We start from the raw sequence: 25,806 nt of genomic DNA on the forward strand, positions 1-25,806 counted from the left end.
ATTACTGGAACAAGTTGCCCACAGATGTGGTTCAAGCCTTGCCCGCGGAGATACTGAAGATAAGACGATGTTGCCCTGGGCAGCCTGATCTAGTTGGAATGATCCTGTTCGCTGCAGCTGGATTGGACAAGACAACCTTTGAGGACCCCTTCCAACCTGATGCAATCTGTGGATCTGCCAAAGACTGGCTGCTCTTTTAAAGAGAATTGGGCCTAAGCCTAGCTACTAAGAGTTACCCCTAAATCCTCTCCTATTACAGGCTCCATATAGTAACTGCTATAGCTTCCTGTATCTAGAGAGCAAGAAGGGAGATGGATACTTACATCTTAAGCTGAAAGAAAAAACAAGAAGTGCCAGATTCTTCATTTTATGGGTTGGTCACAAGCAGGTTAACATATTTGCAAGATTTCAAGTTTGCTTTATTCTGCTTTTAGACATTATAAGGTCAAAAAGACAGGAAAAAAACAAACAAACAAACAAAAAAAGGCAAACAAACCAAACCAAAAACTATCAAACCAAAACAAACTGAAACAAAAAAAAAAAACCCAACCAACAAAAAAAAAAAAAAAAAAAAAAAAAAAAAAAAAGAACCAAAGCACAACCAAATCCATGAAAATCCAGAGACAAAACAAACCATGGGCACAGCTCTGTGTCTAGACATAAGATGTTAAAAGTGTGATTTATTCCTGCATTCTGGAAGGGAGGGTGCTCCAATTATACTAGATTTCCCTTAGTGAAAGGAAAGTTTGTGCTGTCTTTTCCATGTTCATCTCAGAACAGACTCTTGCATGACTTGTCATAACAGAACACTCTAGATTGTTCATTCTCCTTGTTTTATCTTGGGACAAGGTAGAAAAGATTGCTGCATTTCTGAAAGTAACATTCATTGGAATGGAAATCAAAGAGTCACACCACGCTCTGCAGCTTGTAATCGAACAGACAGCTTTCCAACACAGGCCAGTTTGCAGGTACCACAAACCTAAAACCCACTTAGTACTACGTAGCCATTACAAATGCATAACAAAATAGAAATTAAGTTCCAGACCTTTTCAAGCTGGGTTCAGATGCTACAAGCAAAACAAACAACTTTGTTGAGACTGTTAAATTATTCTCATGCCTGCTTTAAGAATTTGTGTTTCCTAGTTCATATATAAACAGCCAAAATTCTCCTATTTTTGGTTGGGTTTGGGCCTTTTTGTTTTGTTTTGTTTTTCTATGTCTCTAAATAATATTTATGGAGTTGTTTTGTTATGTTGAGGTTTTGTGGTTTGTGTTTTTTTTAATAACTTAAGTTCAAATATTTTTGTTCTAGCAGGGCATTCAAATACAGATGTAGAAGTTTACCTTCTCAGTACCTCAAACGTGAGCAAGATGAAATTTCTTTTTTAAGCAAACATAATATTCAAACAATGTTTTACAAAGCACTTCCAAGTCAAAGATAAAAATAACCCAGCAAATGTGAGTTTATTTAATTAAAAATAGCTTTTTCTGTATCACACAGAATGACAGAAACTTAGGGGCTGGAAGGGACCTGGAAAGATCATCTAAGTCCAACCATCCTGCCAGAGCAGGACCACCTAGAGTACACCACCCAGGAACACATCCAGGTGGGTTCTGAACAGCTCCAGAGAAGGGTGCTTTTGTTTTGGTTTTTTCTGATGTGTCAGATGTCACCTGTGCAAAGAGATTATTTTTTAAAATAGTATTTCTCAAAATATTAATAATAATAATAATAATAATCTCATCTCTTTCTGCACAGGCAAGATCTAATACATCAGAGAAAGAAAAGGAAACAAAATACTGAAGAGCTGGTCAAGCATCAAACCTACTCCTCTAAAAATAAACCAAATCTTTCTATAGATAAAATACATTTCCAGCACTTGGGAGAATAAGGAAGCATTCTGCATAGGGAGAATATACACATTCAAACTCACTTTCAGCTAATTGAATCAAGCCCCATCTCAAGCACTCAGTTCAGCATCCACCTGAGCCTCACCACTTGAGCCGCACTTATCTCAAGAGAGTAAGGAAGGACTTCTCAGGCTTACTAATTCACTAAAAGTCAGTATCACACTGAGCAGAGAAAAAAAGAATGATTCATTTTTTATTATTATTGACAGCATTGTTCAAAGGAAGGGATTCCTGCAGGAAGATCTACTTTCCCTCCCCTCCAGTCACCTTTCATGTCTCGACTAAATGTCATCTTTCATGCTTTTGACCAACTACACGGTCATATATTTTTGAAAGTTTGACTGTGGTTTTTATTTTAAAGCCATTCTTATCACCCTTGGAATTCTCATACACATTCAGGTTTTGATTTAATATCATTCTAAGATTTTTCTCTAGGATTAAGGACAAGTAAAATTCCTTTTTTTTTTCCCTCTTTTTTTTTTTTTTCTTTGCTTTTGAGTGCCCACATGGTGTGTTCTCCAAGTGTTTGGGATGTTAAATGTACTTTTCTGAGAGGTGGTGCCACTGGCAATAACAATGGAGGCAGCTCATGCATATCTCCACAGTTACTGCTAACTTTCAGTTAAATCTAACCATTTGCATTTTGGGAGGCACTCTCTTACTTGGTTTGCAGGTTCTGAAGCTTGAGCTGACTGGAGGGCCGTGCCCAGGGGGTAGTGGTGAATGATGCCACATCCAATTGGCAGTCAGTCATTAGTGGTGTCCGTTCAGTATCTTTACTGATATCTGGACGAGGGGATTGAGTCCAGCATCAGTAACTTTGCAGATGACACCAAGCTAGGAGCAGGTGTGGCGCTGTTGGAGATAGGAAGGCCCTGCAGAGGGATCTTGACAGGCTGGATGGGTGGGCAGAGGCAAATGAGTTGAGATGTAACAAGGCCTACACTTTGGCCACAACAACCCCAAGCAGTGCAACAGGCTGGGGACTGAGTGGCTGGAGAGCAGCCAGGCAGAAAGGGACCTGGGGGTGCTGGTAGATAGTATCTGAAGATGAGCCAGCAGTGGGCCCAGGTGGCCAGAAGAGCCAATGGCGTCCTGGCCTGTATCAGGAACAGTGTGGCCAGCAGGACAAGGGAGGTTACTCTTCCTCTGTACTCAGCACTGGTCAGACCACTCCTTGAATGCTGTGTCCAGTTCTGGACCCCTCAATTTAAGAAAGGTGTTGAGGTGCCTGAATGTGGCTGGAGAAGGGCAACAAAGCTGGAGAGGGGGCTGGAGCATAGCCATATGAGGAGGGAGAGGCTGAAAAAGAGGAGACTCAGGGATGACCTCATTGCCATCTACAATCACTTGTAGCCAAGTGGGGGTTGACCTCTTCTGCCAGGCAACCAGCAACAGAACAAGGGGACACAGTCTCAAGTTGTGCCAGGGGAGGTATAGGCTGGATGTTAGGAGGAAGTTCTTCCCAGAGAGAGTGATTTACTATTGGAATGGGCTGCCCAGGGAGGTGGTGGAGTCACCAGCCCTGGAGGTGTTCAAGAAAAGACTGGATGGGGCACTTAGTGCCATGGTCTAGTTGACTGGATTAGGCTGGGTACTAGGTTGGACTGGATGATCTTGGAGGTCTCTTCCAACCTGGTCAATTCCTATTACAAGAAGGATGTGGATATGCTGGAGTGTGTCCAGAGAAGGGCCACTGGGATCATCAGAGGGCTGGAGCAGCTCTGCTATGAGCACAGACTGAAAGAGTTGGGGCTGTTCAGTCTGGAGAAAAGGAGGCTCCAAGCTGACCTTATGTGGCCTTTCAGTATCTGAAGGGGGCCTACAAAAAAGCTGGGGAAGGACTTTTCAGGATATCAGGGAATGACAGGGCAAGTGGGAAAGGAGTGAAGCTGGTGATGGGTAGGTACAGGCTGGATGTGAGGAGGAAGTTCTTCAGCATGAGAGTGGTGAGGGCCTGGAATGGGTTGCTGAAGGACGTGGTTGAAGCCCCTACCCTGGAAGTGTTTAAAGCCAGGCTGGATGGGGCTCTGGCCAGCCTGCTCTAGGGTAGGGTGTCCCTGCCCATGGCAGGGGGGTTGGAACTGGCTGATCCTTGTGGTCCCTTCCAACCCTGACTGATTCTATGATTCTACATCTAACATGCCTGAAGAGCCATTTTACTGTATTTGCTACATAATAAAATCTACTGAAATAAGGTGTCTCACATCTATCATAGAAAAAAACAAAACCAACAATATAAAAATGACCTACTGTTTTCTCATCCATTACTTCTAAATTTTACTGATTAGCACACAGGAGGGCATCACATGCTTTTGAAATAGTATGACAAATGAAGGACAAAAGACAAAACAGAAAGGTACTTATAGCTCTGCAAGAAGAAAAAGCACTGGGGTAGTGGTGATCACTTCACCAGACTTTTAATCCCTAAGAATTAAACAACAACAAAACCAAAACAAAAAATCATAGCTCAGATCAGTTCACTACGTCGAATATTTTTAAGTTTATCCTAATAAGAAGAAAGGGTACCTTAAAATGAAGTCTGAATAAAACTCCCTTGAAATGCACAATTTGTCTTATTTAATTCAAAGATATCAAAGTCTTACAATGCAGAACAGGACTACTAAATATACAGGCAAGAGACTTTTACTTCTCTGCTTGATCAGCAGTAAAGCAATACACAGATGAAAATAATAAAGATGTTCTTTATCAATTTAATAAAATAACCAGAATAAAAAGGGATTAAATCACCCTCCAAGCTGCCTACCCTACATATCTCAGGCCACAAGAGAAAGAGAAGAAACCAAAGTATTTGGATTTACTCTAAACCACAATAATATGAATGACATGGAAAACTTACCCAGATTCAAATTCCCATTGTGTTTACAATCTTTGTGACCTATCACTACACTAAAAACACCACCTTACTGCTCCTAATTTAAGCCAGCTGTGAGATAGCTAGTTGGCAAATATTTAGACAGGTGTGGCTTGTTCTCACCTAATAACAGCTGAAAAAATGTATGATGTCCTTATCATATAATATTCTTTTTTCTCACAACCTCATATACTGAAACAAAAACCTTCATGTTTTTACAGCACTTTTTTTGAAACAAGGTCTGAGAAACAGTTAGCTGCACAGCTCAGTTAAAAACAGCAAGTAAGCAAAGAGGGCAAATAAACCAAAAGATGGATTTGAAATGGGTTCCCAGCTTCAGCTCATGTCGTCACAAGATGACTTACCAGAGAGTGAATAGGTAAAAGATTCCAGCCAACTCCATAAAAATCAGTGTTCTATTTTTAGGTACACAAGCATATTTTGATATCAGTTGTGTATCATTTTACTGAAAGAAAAAGAACTTCCAAGTTGTATCTCCTGGCACAATCTGACCATCAGAAGTTTTATTACTGATGATTATGCATGAGTCAGGATAAAAATAAATGATAAAAAACCAAAAAAACACCTGAAATTCCAGATCCTTGGAAATAGCTGTATCAGCTTGCTGGCTTCCAGTTAAGGAAGACCAATTAAATACTCTGCTCTTGTAAAGAATTCAGATCTTCAAATTTTTGTCTCACTTAAGGGATGAACAAATAAATAAAACCTGTCCTAGTGAAAGTCTGTAGAATCTATTCTGTTCATTCCAGTCAGTCTCACTTCTATGCCTGGCAAGATTATGCAGATCCTCCTGAAGGCTCTGCTAAAGCAAATGTAAAACAAAGCAGAGGTGATTGGTGGTGCCCAGCAATAGCTTCACCAAGGGCAAATCATGACTGACAAATTTAGTGGCTTTTTGTGATGATGTCACAGCAACAGTGACCAAGGGAAGGGCAACTGACATCATCTACCTGGACCTGAGTAAGGAGTTTGACTCTGTCCCATGTGACATCCTAGTCACCAAACTGGACAAACACAGACTTGTTGGGGGGAGCACTGCTGGGTAATGAATTGGCTGGATGGTGGCATGCAGAGAGTGGTGATCAAGGGTACAATGTCCACCTGGAGACCAGTGACAAATGGCATCCCTCAGGGGTCAGTGCTGGGACCAGTGCTGTTTAACATCTTCGTCAGTGACATGGACAGATGAATCAAGTGCACCCTCAGCAAGTCTGCAGATGGCACCAACCTGTGTGGCACAGTTGACTTGCTAGAGGGCAGGGAAGCCATCCAGAGGGACAGGGACAGGCTGAAGAAGTGGGCCCAGGCCAACCTCATGACATTCAACAAGACCAAGTGTAAGGTCCTGTACCTGGGTCAGTGCAATCCCAAGCACAGATACAGGCTGGGTGGCAAATGGCTGAGAGCAGCCCTGAGGAAAAGGCCCTGGGGGTCTGGGTTGATGAAAAGCTTAACATGAGCTGGCAGTGAGAGCAGCCCAGACAGCAACTGTGTGCTGGGCTGCAGCAAGAGAAGCATGGCCAGCAGGGCAAGGGAGGGGATTCTGCCCCTTTACTCTGCTCTCCTGATACCCCAACTGGAGTGCCGTGTGCAGTTCTGGAGTCCCCAACACAAGGACATTGAACTCTTAGAGTGAGTCCAGAAGAGTGCCACAAAGATGCTCAGAGGGCTGCAGCATTTCTGCTATGAGGACAGGCTGCAAGAGTTAGGGCTCCTCAGCCTGGAGAAGAGAAGGCTTCGAGAAGACCTTGGAGTGACCTTTCAGTATCTGAACAGGGGCCTACAGGAAGGCTGGGGAGGGACTATTTACAAGGTCTTGTAATGACAGGACAAGGGGTAATGGGTTTAAACTTAAAGAGGGGAGATTTAAACTAGATGTTAGTTTAGACACTGGCACAGGTTGCCCAGGGAGGTTGTGGATGCTCCCTTCCAGGTTGGATGATGCCTTGAGCAACCTGTTCTAGTGGGAGGTGTCCCTGCCTATGGCAGAGGGTTGGAACTGGATGATCTTTGAGGTCACTTCCAACTAAGCCATTCTATGATTCTGTAATTCTAATTACACTTTGAGTTACTCCATTGCAGAAGCTGCTGCCACAAAGGCCCTCAGGTACCCAGTTTCTTGCCGTACTAAACCACTCCATAGAAGCATATCATGCAGCACACCAACTAGTGACCACAAGAACATACTGCAACATCACTAACACAGATACTACATGCAAAACTGAGACAGGGCAAAATTCTGTGTCTCTCAGGTGTCAAATGAAAGAGTTTCTTTTTTTGGCTGAGCTCAGAAAGAAGTCCTAACTGTAACAACACTGAGGTGCCAGAACAGGTATGTAATACCTACTGTAGTATTCTCTGGCTCATTCAAATCATGTCACCCATTGATTTCTGAAATACAGGCTAGTGAGGCAAAACAATGCAGATGGGAGGAGAGAAAGACCACCTGTTTCTTAGTCAAACTAAAGCTATTTAGGTAGGTTATCTTTCTCACTAAAATTTGGTGAATGGGAAAGATATTCTGTGTCACTGCCCCTCTCCACAGCTTCAATTGCCAGGCATTTTATGCTATCTGCACCTGTTAGCTAGAAACAAACGTGGTTGAAAGAAAATAAACTCTTGCAGTGTAATAATACTTTCCAGTTGTCTGTAGCCTCCTAAGCAACAGCGTGGCTACACTGCTCAATCCGTGTATCAAAAGGCACCCAAAAAAACCCCAAACCCAACAACAAAGCCAAAACTAAACAAAAAATACTTTTATTTAAATATTAATGATTGGTTTTCTTTGGTAAACAAAGTATTGCAGACCACATCCATCCCTACCACCACCATCACTCGAGTTCCTATTAAAAGCACTTTTGCCACAGAAATGGGAAAACATTTGCAATTCCTCCAGAAGAAATTTAAGATACACTCTCAACACCAGAATAAAATGCACACTCAGAGAAGAAATGACTGCAGCAGTGAAACACAGCAGTTCTACACTCACCAAGCCCTGGGAGTACAGTACTGATAATTGGAGACCCTTATCACTTGCAAAGACAGAACACCACAATCAAGGCGGAATAAATATGCATCTAAGGTAAATCATCTACTTACTGCATTTCAACTAAGCAATTCAGGCAATGTAAACAGAAATTATGCACTGCCTTCCACTAGATGGTAATCTAAAAACCACCGAAACAACTATACACCACTTCAGGCAACAGGGGCAGAATTGAAACCTCTCATCATTTCTATTGCACATGCATTATTCAAACGGAACCTACTACATTACAAAAGCCTTTTTAATATAAGGTAACACAACACATCCACCACATCTTTCAAAACTGGACTCCAGAAAGTGTGATTTCACAGGTAGCTGAGCACACCAGCATCTACAAGTATATTCTGGATGCATTCACTGCTAGCACTTGCCAGTACAGCACTGAAACAAGGATTTTTACAGACGGGTAAAGATGTAACTGTGAAGAAGTCTCACTGCTATTTTTCACAGCATATTCTAGGCAATTCTCTCACTTAGCCCTAAAATAAAATGGAACAGTCTCCAGATCACCACTTTTCCAGTTGTCAATCAAACACACTTGTTACCCAGGTTTTGGAACATCAGATGCACAAATATAATCAACCTATCTCAAACAAGTTAAGAATGATGTATTCAAAAGTACTTTAAATCCCAATTGATTAAAACAGTTAACCAACAGCCACACATTTCCTACTTTCTTTCTACCCATTTTTACCACCACACAAATAATTAAGCAAACAGAAGGAGAAGTAAAGGTTTTAACTTAGCTCTCTGAAAACTTAAACAATGAATATAAGCTTAAATCCTCCGAATTCTCCAAGCTTTTCTGGTCACTATGCTAAAATAAAAGAATACTTGATCCACCAAAACACATCCTTTTAATCTTTAAGTATTGTCTTCTGTATTACACAGAACTGCCTTTCTAGTTAGAATTTTCAAGTAGTTCAGTGAAAAATCCAAGTAATTTTAATAGTTTTTATAGGAATGCATATGAATTCCTCTTCACTAAATGGAAATCGAGCCACCTAAGCCAGCTATGTAATAAATAATTTAGTGTCCATCATTAAAATGTCATCTATTGCACTTCAGTTTTTAAAAGATTTTATCATAACCCCAACATTCCAAGTATCAAGAGCAATTGCAAAGATCTTATATACCTAAACCACTCAGACCTATGAGAGGTGAATCTAATATGGAGATATTTCACTGTTTTTTTCTAGGTGACATACTGCTCTTCAATGAATTGTAAGATTTAGTTTTGATGCTGTCCTTTGTAATTTTAATGATAATCAGAACTTTGTTTCACATGCTTATGCTGAGCACACATAAGACAGCAGAGCAGCACACAGCTCCGCTTGCTGACAGTACAGCAATGGTCCCACAGCCTGGCTGGAGCTTATGGGCCTTTCTCATCTGATGCCCTACTGCCTTCAGCGCTGATCTGGATGTAAAGGTTCCTCTATGGGAACCAAACAGTAGAACTATCCTGACCCAAGGGCAGGATAAGCAGTCTTTTACTGGGCTAACACTTAATTCTCTGTGGGGTTTCTTAAATCTCACCTGTCAGGAGCATGACAGTTCTGACACAGAGTAGGCTTTGCCATCCCAACTGCAGCACCTGCTCTGGAGATCATGGTAGCGTGATTGAGAGACCCTGTAAAGCCACCAGAGCATCTATTCTGCCAAGTCAGAAAACATCTCTCCACCCACACAAGACATAATGCTATATATGCATCATTTGTACTGTCATGGGATTTTTTCCCCCTCCTGTAGCTTCACCCAGGACAAAGAAGGGAAAGGAAAGGAAAAGATATCTTATATACCTCATTTAAAAAAAATATCCAACAAGTCACAGGTAATATCATCACTCTACTATGTTTTTTGAAGTTATATTTATTTATTGGAATATAAAGCCAAGTTTGCAGGAATATTTAATTTGATATGTTTTGACATACCTTGAAGTCTGGAAAACTACCTTTTCTCTCTCCAAAACTATGTATGTTGCATTTTTTTATCATCTCCCTCAAACATATGATCTCAGACAGAGGAACACAAATCATCATAGACTAACAGATGCAACTGGGAAAATACACATGGCTGTTTATCTAAAGTGTTTCCAGAGATGTACCCACAGCATCTGTCCTTTTTCATTTGTTCTACGTTTCACATATTCCAATACTCTGTAAAATGAGAGTGTGACAGAAACAAGCAGAGGATGTAGGATCGAGTTTAGTAATGAATTTAGGAGGAGAGAATGTAAAAGGCTGCACATACACAGCAAAAAGTAAAATAGCACTTCAAGATGCAGAACCCCTGAAGACCAAGAGTCCTCTGCACCGATCTGAACTCTTGCTCAACCATTCAAGACAAAAACATGAAAAAACACAGTATAGCCTCCCACCAAATCTCTGTATGATACTCTGGTTTCATATGCAAACTTGGTGTAAATCCAATTGGAAGTTATTGAGAATCCCTAATCATAAATACATCTACTTTCTGTAGAAATCCACACAAATAAATTGCAATCTCACAAGACTCTAAAATGTGAAAACAGCCTCATATCCAGAAACACTTGAGGGTTGTGGTTCCCTACACTCAACCCAGCACAAACGTTGGTATCATCATTTTATCAAGGCATATTTTGGAAGAAAATTCCCATTAGTTCTACATATTATGTAGTTATTGCTTAGAGGAGGATCATAGAGTCAGAGAACTGTCAAGATGACATCAGCAGGTCTATCAGTTGTCCTTTACATTATTTATTTTGGATACTTCAGTTTAAGAGATAAACAGTAAGTATTGTAGAATCATAATCTGACTGTAGATACTGCAAATGCAAATAAAAAGCTGTGATCAAGTAGTTGAAGTATGTACTGCCCTAGCTGACCCTCTCAGACAGTAACCCAAACACTCTATTTCCAAAATGCAAGTTTCAAGTATAACATTAGGGAGAGGAAAGCAAAAGGAGAGCCTAGGGTAGTATGAAGAACACTTTTCAGCTGTACTGTACACATATCTATTTTTTTGTATAACAATTCTTACTGCTTGACTAATTTAGACCTATGCTAATGGAGCAGCATAGGCCTGAATATATATTTCTAAGGAAAGCCAGAAAAAAAAAAAAAGATTGAAATAAGGCATCCTGAATTTTCAAAGGGCCATTTCTTCTAATCTAACTGCTTGGATAATGCATCCAGAGTGGCATTTTGTAATGACAGCAACTTTCCAACAAATCAATAGTTATTTAATTCCCAACAAGCTCTCGAGTCCATTAAACCTGATTACATTCACCCATTTCAGTTGGGTGCAGTTATTTTTCCTACACCGGCACTTAATCTATAACAGGAACTTATGAGAACTTTCAAAAGCAATTTCAACATCAATCAGCATAGAGTGAAAGGCACGATTTGCTTGTAATTATTTATTGGACAGGATGGCACAGGGTCTGACTGAGCTCTGGAGTCCGACCTTCACCCCCAAATTCTAATGGATATGAAAGCCTGCTTGATGCGTGCAAGCGTGCTGTCATGCCTCACTGCATAGAAAACCCCAGCATCAGCTTGCATGTCCCAGAAGACAAAGGTTTTCAGTACCAAATCATGGCCACTGCGCAATGCCCTGTTTCTGTTTTAGACCTGTCTGTCGGATATTAAGCCTCAAGTGAAGAACAGGACCCACAGTCTTCAGAAGCTGAATGGACCTATATGGAAAAATCCCTGCTCATGCTGTAATCACTCCTATATGTCAGCTAACTGCTGTACTAAAGGAGCACAAGGAAAATTTGCCTCTTCTCCGCAGTTCATTTGACTGGTCACTAGCACCGCACAGAAACACTGTCCTACACCTGTGTGTTAATGCATAGTACCCAACAACTGCTAGGGCACACTGGTTGTCATTTTGTCCATGCTTCAGAACGTTACATGCATTCTTTCTTAATGTCTTCTAACACTGTAAGCAACAGAATACTTTTTAAATTAGTGTCCACCTAATCTATTCAAAATCCTAAGTCTAACAGTAGAAAACTCAGTGGCACCACATTTTGATTCAAATAAAATAAAACCCAGGCAACATGTAAACAACTAAAGCTAATAACTGCCAGCTAACTTTTGAAGTACAGAATTTTAAGCCCTGAAGCAAGATCTTGCATGTTCAGGGTTCAAAAGAATTAACATGATGTGCATAACTATTGTTTGAAGGTGCAGTAGTTCTCTAGGCACAAAAACCACAGCCCCTTTTTCATTCAGTGTGATGCATAACGTATGAATTAATGCATATTTAACACTATTCATATTTGCTGTGCTAAAACACTTAACCTAAACAGATCATGGTAAGTTACTTTGTCTTCTGACCTGCCGTGGGAATGCTGACTCCTTCAGAAACCTAGAATGGATAGCAAATCCTCTGCCCTGTGGTCAACCTCGTGAAGCAAAGGCATGAATGTTAAACAGGAGACAAATCAATACAAGCAAATATAGCTCAACTACACCATTTATTCAGCCATGAGAGATGTCAATACTCAGATTAGGGTGATCCATCTTTTTGATTTCCTACTGTCTTCTCAGTGACTACATGAGAGCTTTTGCCTGTATTAAAAGTGTTTGCTTTCTCAACCGTAAAAATTCCAATTATTACTCTAAGTGCACTAGAGTTAAGTTGCTTGTTGGAAGCGGCCTTGCATTACCTGAACAAGTCCAGCGAAGTATGGTGCTGCCGGCAGAATCATTGGCACTCCATATGGATGTAGCAAAACTCCTTGAGACGACAACATGGTTTAAGTGATAGTATTACTCCCACTAAAGCTAAACACATCAATTGAAAGTTAGGGGAAAATCTATATACCAACTTCTTCCAAACTCAGAGCTAGAACCAAATAACTTCTGTCAGGGGCAAAGCCCACATCAGCTGTAAAAAAAAGAAAAAAATTGACGTCAGCAACTCTTAATGTTATAATTTTCTTCAGAGACAACAGATAGAGACAACAGCTGCAAACCTAACTCTACCCAAAAAGGAAGGTGCTATTTTTGGGACCAGCTTAAGTAACATGATTGACCAAGTACTCTATCAGTTCAAGAGTTTTAAGTGCTATACACATACAGATCAAATTCTGTATAGATCTACCGATCAGAATTAATAACAGTTACTGTTAGAAGCCATTTTGAAAACAAACAGGTTTATCATGATCATGTAAATACAGATTTCCCTATGAGCTGTTAAACAATACTCATGAGAGTTCAAACTTCAGTCTGTCACACAGAAGATATATTCTGTTTCCAGTCACTGTATTTTTCTTGCTTGTTCTGAATATTTGAGCCAATGCAAGCGGACTACTTCAACGAGTGCAATTTGTATTTTAATGGCTTTTCTAACCTCTCACAACATCTATGTTGTTACATTTATTATAACTTTTAACAAATAAACCACATTTGACTTTTAGAGTATTTAACATCTCTTCTCCAATTAAACTTGCACTTAGTGTATGAGACAAAAGAGAAACGTAGGCTGGCCTCCCCCTTAAACCAAACAGGTTTGCCTTTTTTTTAATGTACTACTTGCAAGACATTCTCTTCCACATCTATCATTTTTAGACAAAACAACCTTAGTTGTTAACAGCTGTTTCATGTGAAATGTATCTTCTAAGGCTGATATGACTAATGACATGGATTACAACTGAGTATTTTTTTTAATTCAATCAAGAATTAGTTAAATGCTCAGAACTTCATATTACAAGTCACACACACACACACAAAAATCATCCTTTCCTACAGTCTTTAAATAACCAGTGCTTCACATTACTAATTTCAGCTACTTGATTTTGTTACATAATTACTTTTCCAGATAACTAATTGCAGACAAGATTTGATGTGATACTCAATTATTTAATGTCACATTTTGACCATCGTGAAAGGTTTTCAGTAATTGATTCTCATGTATCAAGGCAGCAGTGTTGCACAATTTGGAAATGTACCTTAGCAGCTGCTTGTTGGCCCTCATTACTATCAGCCTTACACCACTGCTAACTTTAGATGTTGAATTGTGACCCTCTGTGATGCTGGTCTGAGAGACTGCCAATGAGGACAGCAATTGTCACACGATGAAGTGTTGTTTACTTGGTTTCATCTCCTGTTACAGAATCAGTTCACTTGTCTGCTGGGGATAATGCAATTTGCTGGTTATCAGACTATGCCTAGCTATTAATCATATTTCTTGGGGGTTTTGGTTTGGTTTTTTTTTTTTTTTTTCTTTTTCTTATTAAGGAACAGAACTCTGCAGTTTAATTATTTAAACACACAATAGGCTGACATGTTGTGCATTTTGCCAAAAGATTTTCATAAACTCCAGCATAAAGAAAAATGTAACCACGAGGTCCATATGAGAAAGTGAGCTACCACTACAACTCACTTTAAAGTACAGCTCACTTTCTCATATGGACCTCGTGGTTACATTTTTCTTTATGGAAGTTAATAACTGGGTTTATTTCTTTATAACGAAGAGTTTGTTTTAAGTATTACCTATTTGTTCGGTTTAACAGAGTGAGTTGCATTTGAGGAAGAAAGACTTCTTTCACTGAGGAATGGAGACTACAAAATGGGTTCTGCAAGCTTCACCCAAATGACTCCAGTGACACAAATAAGGATTGTTACTGACATAAATAAAGATTGCTAAATTGCTCTGTAAAATACCTAGTTGTCTTTTTGTTTCCACATATATGTATTTGATAAGATGTTGGAAAATCTAAGCAGCAAGATGATTTGTATAGGGAAGCACAGGCTGGAGGGCAGGTTTTCTGTGATCTGTTTTGGGACAGTTTTTTACCTAATGCTTTCATTAATTACTCTGGCACAAGGCAACCTGCTGCTGAAATTTCCTGGTGACAAAGTTGGAAGGTAGTGTCAGGACTGGGAAGGACAGGAATATTATAGAGGAAGAAGTGTTCAACCTTACAGGCAGCATTGGTAGAAATGGGATGAATTTCAATAGTACACAATATAAGGTCATGCTTCTGCTAATAACAAAAACTACAGTTCTAATCTCAGAAGGAAGCCAAGCAGGACTTCATTCCAGCTGGTTAAGGACCTGGAGCTGGTAGTATGATGCCGATATGAAAAGACAAATTATCAGTGTTGCTTAATAAGTTTTCTTTCTCGCTCAGTTTCTCAGAGGTAGTTCAACAGCCTACAGTTCTTCTCACTCACATTGGAAAAAAATGGCAAATTCATCTCCAGCAGCTCCAGAAAGTCCTTTTTGTGCTGCTCAGTGGAGCAGAGCAACTCTGTTGTAACAGAAATCTAGGAAAGTTTGATTTGTTTATCCTAGCAAAACAACTTGTGAACAGGGAAGAAAACAGTAGGAGGAAGAGACTGTTTAAGCTAAGGACAATCCTGACACTAAACAAACTAAGAAAGCACTAGTTACGAATACATTTAGGCAAAAAATACCCTTTGGGAGTTATTTTTTGTAAATATTTTGTTGCTGGCTAAGTAAGGGTCTAGAACAGCCTTTCATGTTCACAGCAACAAAAAAGGATACCTTACACACGAAAATTATGTAATGCCAATAGTAGTGGTAGTCAGTCTGAACTCAGCAGCTTATAGGGAGGACCCTTCCAAGCCTTTGCAAGTAACAGAAACATTCAAGAACAACAAAACATCAAATGTCTAGAAAACATTTATATTTACTACATTGCAGACTGTAATACATAAAAATAAACTTGGAAAATAAACCGTAGTTACCTGTTTTAATGAAATGATGCTTTGCTTGCCTCACTATAACAACATGCTTCTAAATGTATAGCTGTATGGCACTCCAAATCCAAGCTCTGACTTTCTGGTTGGGCTCTTTGATGATGTCCCATGTGTGCACCAGCTACCTAAGTTCGCACAAACCTCTGTGAATCAAAACCACAGAAGTACAATACAGCTTTACTCACATCTCCGCCCCGTGCCAAGTGCTGAACTTACGCCAATGCAACTACATCAGCTTTACCAGTTCATACCAATATTTTTCTTCTCCCTCCCAGCCATATAAAAAAAAAGGAAATTTGCCTTAGTTTTACAGTTCCATGTTAAGCATTAATGGGCATTTCTGTTCTGCACGAATACAGTGAATACGTGAAGTTTGACCATGAAGAATGCTGAGGACTCAGAGAATGAGCCAGAAGAGTATTAAATAGGCTAATAGTTCTGTTTCCCTTCAGCAGGACCTCTGGCTTGATTAAGCTTAAGAACTGATCTAAATGTTTTTTGCTAGGACAAAGGCAGAATGGTCAGTACTAGGCACATCAATCACTTGTCTGAAGCCACTGACTGTGACAGTACTTACTTCCTGCCTACTCCAGGACTTTTACTCCCTGCAAAATAAAATAAGTGGGTGGCTGGGTGAAAAAGGGGATGTTATTTATTTCAAATAATTACATAGCTCTCTTTTCCATTGCATTAAAAAAAAAAAAATATTGAGCTGGAATAAAATAAACAAATAATTTGACATGCTAAGCCATTTTCAGTATGTTCGTGGAGGACATGTTTCTGTTAGCTATTTGTTTCCAAACTCTGGAATTTCAAGAATTTTCTGAAACTGAAACCTCATGTTAAAAATGCAAAACAGGAGACAAGAGCATGAAAGGAGATGGAAACAGTTTTATATATAAATAGGTAAGTTTTATATATAATAGATGAATAATGCTTTTCTCTATCAAATTCATAAATCAATAAAATCCACAATCTTGTTTGTTTCACTGCTGCAGAATTTTGCTAAAAAGGCAGGTATTGTTTATGAAAAGCTGCTTTTAAAGGTGCACAGCATAAGCAAGCTAAGGTAGCAGTGGAAGGTCACACAACACAGGTATTTCAGGCCCAGCAGTCTAAAGCCATAATCTCATGTTTTAGTACAGAACTGAAGTTCCGGACAGGAGAGCTCTCACAGTGATTTCACTGCAGACTTGCTAAAAAGTCATTTGAAATGGGAAGGAAATTGAGACTTCTGTACAGTACAAATGCACACAGAGAGAAATAATGCCAGAAGTATCCCTCAAAACTGGGCTACACATCCAGTTACAACAAGGAAAATAAAGATGCAAGATGGGGCAAGATTTTAATCTCACCTGCATATAGCACTGAATGGTGCAGTAGACAACAACCAAAATATTTCCCCAGGGAAAAACAGATGCCTAGTTTTGCTATAATTCAAGGTAAAAATAAACCACACAATACTGAAACCAACCAACCAAAGAAATGTGCCTTCCCCATCACATAAAGACACAACATTTTAGCAACTTCCCAGGAAACAACACTGCCTGGAAAAGGCAGATCCCTGCTGCAATGCAGTCATCTACCAATCAATGATGTATGCTTTAATAAGATCCTGACAGAAATAATCCATTTAGACCATCTTTCTGCCAAATAATTAATTCTGCTTAAGTCCTATATCTAGTTCAAAATATCACAAACTGATTCTTCCAAATGAACTTCAAGTAATTTCTACTTCTTTCCAACACTGGCCTGGCTTTCCAATCTCACAGATCATAAATAATTCAGGTAGCACTTTGGCACCTTCTTCACAGCTTATGGTATGCCATATCTGATTCCTTTAAGCTTTTCAACCTCCTGTTTTCTGGCCACCCTTCCTATTCTCCAAATGCTCTCCATTTTCTCTTTAAGATGTCTCAGCAGTTTTCCGGTAACTGAGTTTCCAGAACTGAGAAAATCAAGGAGTTTCCAAGTCTCCTGGTAGCTTTCATCACCTACAGCAACTTAAAACTGTTGTTCCTGAAAAAGCTCAGTACCAAGCAGGCTCTGAAAGGTAGCTGCTATTGATTAGTAATGTCTGAGGTAAGCAGACCCAGGCATTAAATGGTTTATTTGTAGATAGAGAAAGCTGTCCTACACATCTTCCCCTACCCTCCCAACCACAACTGCTGCCACAGTTATAACCACCCCACTTGACTAGAAAGAATATTTCCACTTTCCTATATAAGCTATTAGAAACCAAAGGCTCTTCAAGGGCATCAGAAGCATTATACTCAGCTGCTGATCCTATTCTACTCTTCTAACCAAAGCCTGAACTACACACAGGAGCTGTTCATGCCAAGTATCAACAGCCTAGCCAATTCCTCTTACACTTAGCAGCAGAAACAAAATACAACACAGGCATTCTCCTAACTTTTGAAGTAAAAAAAAAATCACATGCATAAATGAAAGATACCTACTGATCTCATTCTGATGCAAGTATGCTGGAGGCTGTCAGAATTTGTTGAGTTTATTAAGTATCTCAATTTATACCAGTGTATAGAGTAAGAATACAGAAACTGTTTACTACAGGGAGAGCACATCTTCCTCAAGCATATGGAACACCTGTGAGATACAGCATACTTAGCATCAAGACATTTTTCTTATTTTTCCTCTGAACTTAAAGTTTCTATATAAAACTTAGATTAGCTCTTAGATGCAAGTTAAAAACTGCCTATGGTTTCAGAAGACTCTACCTGGTTCTTTCGGTCAAAACCCATCAGTACTTCAGTTCCACTGATGTTCAATTTTCTAGCCCTTTCCTTTCAAATATACAATGGTGGCAAATTTAGAAATAGACCTGCTGACTTCAAGAGCTTCAGACAGAATCATCTCACACAAAAATTTAGGAAGTATATTTGGGAAACAATTTGTAACTCTAGAAAACTCAAGACATTGACATTCCAGGCCATTTGGTCATACATGATTTAAAGTACAGTATCTCAGCAACTGCTGGTCTTTGATCAGGTGGCAAATCCTTTTTCTTTGCTTTGACTAGCTCCAAACTTCTTCTTTTGTTGCCAGGACTGTGCACTGGTTTGGGTGGTGCTCTAGTGTCGCACTGGCTAAATAACTACATTTGCTCCCACAAAAGGCACTTATTTTCCCATGTGCATTGCCCCACAACACCCACTTCTACTACCTCAGCAACTGCATGGTACTCATCACCACCTTCAAGGGCTCACATGAGTTTATTCTTAAGCAATCTATTCCGTGAACAACTGAAGACTGGTATCTTCTTCATATTACCTTAAATATCATGTTCCTTCACCTCCTAGCCATGCTCAAAATGGCATCAACACTTTCTCCTACCATTTTCTGATACCAGTTAAGAGCTTCCTATAAACATCTATGAACATTCTCTTTCAGCCAATAAAACTTCCTTTTGCCAGAAGGTCACACACAAATCTTGAGTGGAGGATGAAGTGACTGCTGAGTGGCATGACAACCAGTATCTCTGCTCCTCTGCAAGCCACCCATCCATTTGTATCCACCTCGACTGTAAATTACCTTCAAAAAGAACAGTGTCCAGTACAAGACAACCACATCTATGATGGCAATATGAAAGAATACACACTCAAAAGGTTTACATCTACACCTAGCTTCACTGTTTATGAACACATATTTGCCTAAATGGCTTGCTCTCCTCCAGATCCTTAGAAATATCCAGTTCCTGCTTAGCCTAGATTTGATGGCTACATATTTGTCTCCTCACAGAAGACAAAGTGATCTAGCTCCCAATGAGCTGCAAAACATTCACTTATATTGGTGATAATCACATGCTGGACAGAGACAGCAGTTTAAAAGAACAGCACTAAGAGATGCCTCTGTGGTTGGGCTTCCCTTTGGCTACCACAGAAAAGGATCTGTCACCATCCATACATATCATGGCACGAAACCAGAGAACAATCTGTACGCCATTGCTCCCTGAAAAAAAACAAGCAAGCAATTAGCTATGAGTACCCTTTAATTTCTCTGCATTTTCATATGAATTAGATTTTGAATTGCAACCAGATTTGTCTTTTATTTTTTAAATCAGCATTCATATCAAAATTTAATCAGAACGAACCTGGGAATTTCACTTATTTAGTGTGCTGGGCACTGAACTAGGAAGGAGAATGACATTAGGCTACACAAGAAGTCACAAAGTAAAATCACCTTTCAAAGCTGCAAGAAGTGGTGTAGTGTACATGGTGACACAAGCCACTTGTAGGGCACTTACTCCAATGAACAGCTCCATGGGCCAGTACAATACTGTATGTGAAGGGAGTGCCTCCCTTTGTCTCCGATTGCCCTGTGCCACTCAGCTGCAGAGCTAGATCAAAATACTTTTGCTTTAACTGCCAAGAGTTGATTTTGACATGCATATATTACTACTTTGTCACACCACCAAAGATGCGTTGCAAAGGTCTTCATTATGTTTCTTACGTCTTAATGAGCAGTGCATTGCATTCCACCTCTTAGGGAGTTCCAATGGGCTGTAGAATGGCTCAGATTGGAAGGGACTTCAGAGATCATCTACTTCAACCTCCTCACCACAGACAGAGGTGCCTCCCAAGTATACTTATCAGCTCAAAGCCTCATCAACCTGGCCCTGAACACTTTCAGGGTGGAGGTATCTACAGCCTCCCTGGGTAACACATTCCAGAGTCTTACCATCCTCATACTGAAGAACTTCTTCCAAAGATCCAATCTAACCTTGTTATCCCTCAGCTTCAAACCATTTCCCATCATCCTATTGCTACACAATTCCTACCAGTTTGCTAGAGTTGCAAATCATTTGTATCTCCAACGTTGGCTTCTTTGAGAACAAACTCTTTCCAACCTCCGGATATCTTCAGATATCTTTCACTACTTTGCCCTCAAGTTTATGCCATTTCTTTAAAAAGGTGCAACAAGCCTCCAGTCTATATGAAGTTAAACAGCTTGGGACACTTTCAAGATGTCATGCTGCTTTGACAACATGCAGTTAAACAATCAAACCATGGAAAATGAGATCCATGTTCCAGTGATGATAAGCAGTATCATGTACATCTCTATTGCAGAAAATACAAGGATATATATAGAGAGAGGCAATTCACAAAATGTGTATCAATACCATAGAATCATCTTTAATGTCATACCATTATTCTTTTCTTCCACATTCTAGATGTAAGATGCCCAAGAAACAGGTCATTTTGGACATATTTTGCTAATAACTGTGCTGGGTTAAGCACTGGCTGGATGCCCAGGCCCAGAGAGTGGTGGTGAATTGTGCCACATCCAGTTGGTGTCTGGTCACTAGTGGTGTGCCCCAGGGATGAGTGCTGGGCCCACTCCTGTTGAACATCTTCACTATGATTCTATGATGAGCTGAATAAGAGACCTGAGTCTGCCATCAGTAAGTTTTCAGACAACATCAAGTTGGGAGCAAGTATGGATCTGTTAGAGGGTAGGAGGGCTCTGCAGAGGAACCTGGACAGGCTGGATAGTCCAGTGCCATGAGTTTTAATAAGTCCAAGTGCCAGGTTCTGCACTTCGGCCACAACAAACCCATGCAGTGCTACAGGCTGGGGACAGAGTGGTTGGAGAGCAGCCAGGCAGAGAGTGACCTGACTGAACATGAGTCCGCAGTGTGCCCAGCAAGACCACAGAAATCCTTTTGTCCCTGTACTAAGCACTCTTTAGGCCACACCTTGAGTGCTGTGTCCAGTTCTGGGCCCTTCAATTTAAGAAAGATGTTGAGGTGCTTGGACGTGTCCAGAGAAGGGCATCAAGGCTGGTGAGGGGGCTGGACCACAGCCTTGCAAGGAGAGGCTGAGGGAGCTGGGGATGTTCTGCCTCGAGAGAAGGACCTCATTACTGTCTACAACTACCTGAAGAGAGGTTGTAGCCAGGTGCATCTCCAAGGCAATCAGTGACAGAACAAAGAGGTCACAGTCTCAAACTGCACCAGGGCAGGTTTAGGGTGGATGCTAGGAAGTTCTTCACAGAAAAAGTTATTGGCATTGGAATTGGTTGCCCAGGGAGGTGGTGGAGTCCTCATCCTTGGAGACGTTTAAAAGGAGGTTGGATGAGGCACTTAGTGCCATGGTTTAGTTAATTTGAAGGTGTTCAGTTGGACTAGATGATATCATAGAATCATAGATTCAACCAGGTTGGAAGAGATCTCCAAGATCACCAGCCAAGATCTTTTCCAACCTGGCTGATTCTGTGAAAAGGTAGAAGGCCATAAACTTCCCATTGGGATACAATGATTTGCAAATACAGACCAGCAGCAACAACAACATATTTTTTTTCACTTGAAAACAACAGACTAATCAATGTGCACTCTTAACAAATCCTACTGATATATCCAAGCAATGCCATGACACATCACCATCCATTCCACACAGGATTTTTGCCAATGCTTGAGCATACAACCAGTCTCACTATCAGTTCATGGCTGTCTTGTAGACACTAACATGCATGAAACAGAACCTTAGGAACCTAACAGGGTATTCTGTACCAGACAAGCCACCTGCCTATCACTGACATTTAATAAGGCTTTGGGTGTGTGGAAAGAATAGATAGTCACTTTTTTTTTTTTTTGTCAAATCTGGTCAAACAGACTTCTCCTTAATGCTGTAGTCAGGTTATTCTGACTACTGTAATCACAGGAAGCTATGACATCTTCTTGACCTCAATTAGCACATTCATTATTCATCAAAGTACAGTTTTTGTTCGTTTCCCTTGGGAACGGCAGAGTATCACTGTGAGGATCTTTCAATACAACTTCATCCCCTTAATACACTTGGGATTTGCTGACAATTAACAGCTACTCTTTCCCCTGAGTAAAGCTCGTATTAATAGGACTGCATGGTGAATCATGAGATGGTATTAAATCATGCCTCCTGCCTGCATAAATACATCATCCAAGCACCCCACTATGCCAAGTGCAATGGTTTGATTGCAGAAACTAGCATAGGGCAGATATCCTAAGTGAGCAGGGTGCCTTGGAGAAATAACCTATTCATACCCCAAAATAATATAGACCCTACAGGTCTTTAACAGGATCAGGGGGAATTGCTGTTCAGAGCTGACAAGCTTCATATTCTCCAGAGATAAAATGTCAAGACTTGAAGACATTAGATGTAACTCAAGCTATAATTCAGCTCTTTCAAGACATCAGCAATAGTTTTTAAGTATTGAAATTTAGCCAAGAACAAGCTAGGAGCATCTGAGGCAAGCAGGATTTGGCTGAAATCATTAGAAGGCACAGTTGAGAAGTTCACCTCCAAATCTGAATAAAGTTAAGAAAGCTTTTTCAACTTCATTGCTACTTTGCATCTTAAATCAGTTCAATCTCTTAATGCAACTGTTTGGAGATGCACCTAATCTCATTTTCATCCACCACTCTGAGGCTCAGCATAATACTTTACAGGTAGCTGCAGTGCATGACCCATCCATCCAACAAATTCCACAGCACAGGAGTACCTGCCTCTACCTCAGACTTCTTCTACCCAAAGTCTGAAGGTCTGTGACTGAGGACAAACCACTGTGTGAGGAACTGCACTGGTACTCTCTGCAAGCACTTTCATGTAAACAGCTAATACAGAGAAAAGCAAATCAAACCAAACCCAAACCCAAACCAACTTTGTGAGATTAAGCTTCAGGAAAACTCCTGATACTACAGTCAACAGCAGCATCACATCATGTGTTTTCTTTTCTGCTCTCTTCCAAAGACCTCTTGGACTATATTCCATTTATTCATTATACATTCCAGTCCGAAGTAACTATTCTAGCAAACAGTAGATTTCAGCATCCACAGTGGATACTGAATTCATGTGAACACTTGATTTCTAACGTTCTTTCTCCTAACTTCCTTAGGCCAGTGCAAACCTATGGAGATTGTGCCACTGCTCAGAACAGCAGATGAGGCCAGAACAAGCACTGAAGAACAGGAAACCCTAACACTGTTGTGTCTATGCCAGATGGTAAGCACCTTTTCCATCATTCTCCTATCAACACTCTTACTTTTGGTTAATTCATTTTTATATTAAAAAACAAATAAAGTATGGTCTTTTTAATCTTGTCTTCATTTCAGTTTTAAGCAATCTTTTTCAGTGACCTTGGAGTACACCCGCAAAGGACTGGTGTAAATTTGTGCAGAAGACAACAGAACAGGATTATTTCTATTTTTATTGAAATAAGTACTTCAGCTGATATTAAGGCTCTTAGTTTGAAATAAGTAAGATTTCATTGCTGCAAAAATTAAGACAAAGAGTAGTCTCCTTCTAAGACCTGAGATGTGTCCAGTTCTTGTGCATTGCAACTCAGGAGGATTAGACATCAAAAAATTAACTCAAACCCTTTGACTTAGAGCATCTTACCTTTTCTCAAGAATTTCCAATAGTGATGTCCCTAAGCAGAAGAAATACAACCCATGATGCTGTTTAGTAAAAAGGAAACAATTCAGCAAAATGTGTGAGCACCAGGAAGAAATGAAAATCAGAAATTTTATATTCCCCGACAAATTTTGACTTGTGCTGCTCAACAAACAAACTGCACTGAAAGTTCATATCCTGTTTTTCCCCACACAGACACAACTTCTGCACATCTGAATTATAAATGCCCTTATTGGAAAATTCTCTCTGGTACTGCAGTGACAGGAAAGTGCCACACAGCTGCTTTACAGAACTGCCATGTTTCAGGATAATAAATGAGTCAGCTGGGACCAGTGAATTCTTAAAGAAATTATTTTCAAAGGTTTTTTATAATTCTCTCAGATTTTTTCCTTAATGATAAGTTTCCTTCACAGCCTGCTTCCTTAGATGCTTTTGTAATCTGGTACTACTTCATGAGCAATGTACATTAACAATTTTTCTTGTTGTCTACTGATCCACTTGGCCAATTATGGCACTAGTAAAAGAGCTAAATTTCCTGACTACTTTTTCCTCTCCTCTTCAGCACTCATTAGCTCTTTAAGACCACACAAACAAAACACTGAACAGCTTTGTGCTCCTGATGAAGCTATGCAAACAACCAACATCCACCACTATCACAGAGCAGACCCTGCCTGCTCCAACGCAGCTTATTTCATAAATCTCTGAAAATAACTTCACCCCAGTTTCCATAAAGCAGCTTCAAAGTTCATTTTCTGCTCAAAGTGAGCACACACTACTTCTCTAATTTTAGTGCCAAGAGGCATTTAAAACTATTCCCAAGCAAAAGGTATAAGAATATGATGATGAGAGAAAATGCACATGAACTGTGCAAGACATTACTCTTGCAGCGAAGCCAAGGATAACATCCTTAGTGGAAGTCAATAAACTGTGCCTATCTAGACCCAAAGAAACTGTGATCCTGGTTTTCTCTCCCATTAAAATTAATCTCTGCATAGCATACCAGAAAAAAAAAGCCTCCCAAACCACTTAGCAATAAACATTACAGATAGAAACAACCAATCAGTTTCTGGAAAATACCTTGAAAACAAAGTTGCCTACAGATAGCATTGCCCTGGCATTCCCTCAGTATTTCCAAATCTGTATTTCAAAGTCCTTGTTTAAGTTTCCATCTGTCATGTGTTTGTGGAGAGTAAAAACTACAAGTGTAATCCCCTAAATCTCAAGGAGCATTTACTGACACTTGCAGGGATGGATCTGAAATCCCTGATTTACTCTCACGAATTTGCTACTGCTGCACGTGGAAAGGTGAGGAGGAGATGACAAAGGATTACTAACCAGCCTTTGCACAAAAATGAGGAATTTTTCTTCTGTGCTAAAAACTGAGTGCCTTTTTGCAAAATGACATTTGAACAAGCACCTGGAACATCAGTTCCTTATGTACAGACAAGAGGTAGTTTACCTCATGGTAAAATGATACTGAACAACTTTATTTCCATGGAAAACCTGTGTACATAACCCAACCACTTTACATGGACAGCATTTCAAAGGCCCCAAGTGCACACATGTAGCAACCAGCTACAGATAGCTGTAGCTCACTAACTGTATGCAATGGCAGCTCAGTAGCCATGGAAATACTACAAATTCTTCCTTAAACATTTTTAACAGGAAACAGAAGCTACAAAAGGTCTGATTTTAGCATTTGTTCACCACTAGTGTCAGGAAAATTTTCTCCTACATTTTATTTTTGAGGCAAAACCAGTCACATTCCACGTAGTTGGAATTTTTTCACTGATGTGCTTTAATGCACCCAGCGAGCAGAGTGGACAT

The 25,806-nt window shown here is 40.0% G+C and overlaps 1 protein-coding gene across 34 annotated transcripts in view; it reads right to left on the reverse strand.

Annotated features, from left to right (window-relative positions):
• The window catches only part of RBFOX1 (RNA binding fox-1 homolog 1), a 1,229,664-nt gene that overhangs the window by 253,686 nt on the left and 950,172 nt on the right, over window positions 1–25,806 (reverse strand). For 6 of the 34 annotated variants that reach the window (XM_064153081.1, XM_064153067.1, XM_064153079.1 and 3 more), the window contains exons 2-3: window positions 15,563–15,717; window positions 12,514–12,734 (exon numbers count right to left, since the gene is read on the reverse strand). The exons of 26 other annotated variants lie outside the window; for them this stretch is intronic. In XM_064153081.1, the coding sequence (XP_064009151.1) occupies window positions 12,514–12,600 (87 nt within the window). In that variant the 5' untranslated portion in view covers window positions 12,601–12,734; window positions 15,563–15,717. The remainder of the gene's footprint in view (window positions 1–12,513; window positions 12,735–15,562; window positions 15,718–25,806) is intronic. 2 more of the 34 variants (XM_064153070.1, XM_064153069.1) reach the window with 2 other exon arrangements.

The sequence above is a fragment of the Pogoniulus pusillus genome, chromosome 13 (assembly GCF_015220805.1).
Source record: "Pogoniulus pusillus isolate bPogPus1 chromosome 13, bPogPus1.pri, whole genome shotgun sequence".
In the NCBI taxonomy this organism is placed as follows: domain Eukaryota; kingdom Metazoa; phylum Chordata; class Aves; order Piciformes; family Lybiidae; genus Pogoniulus; species Pogoniulus pusillus.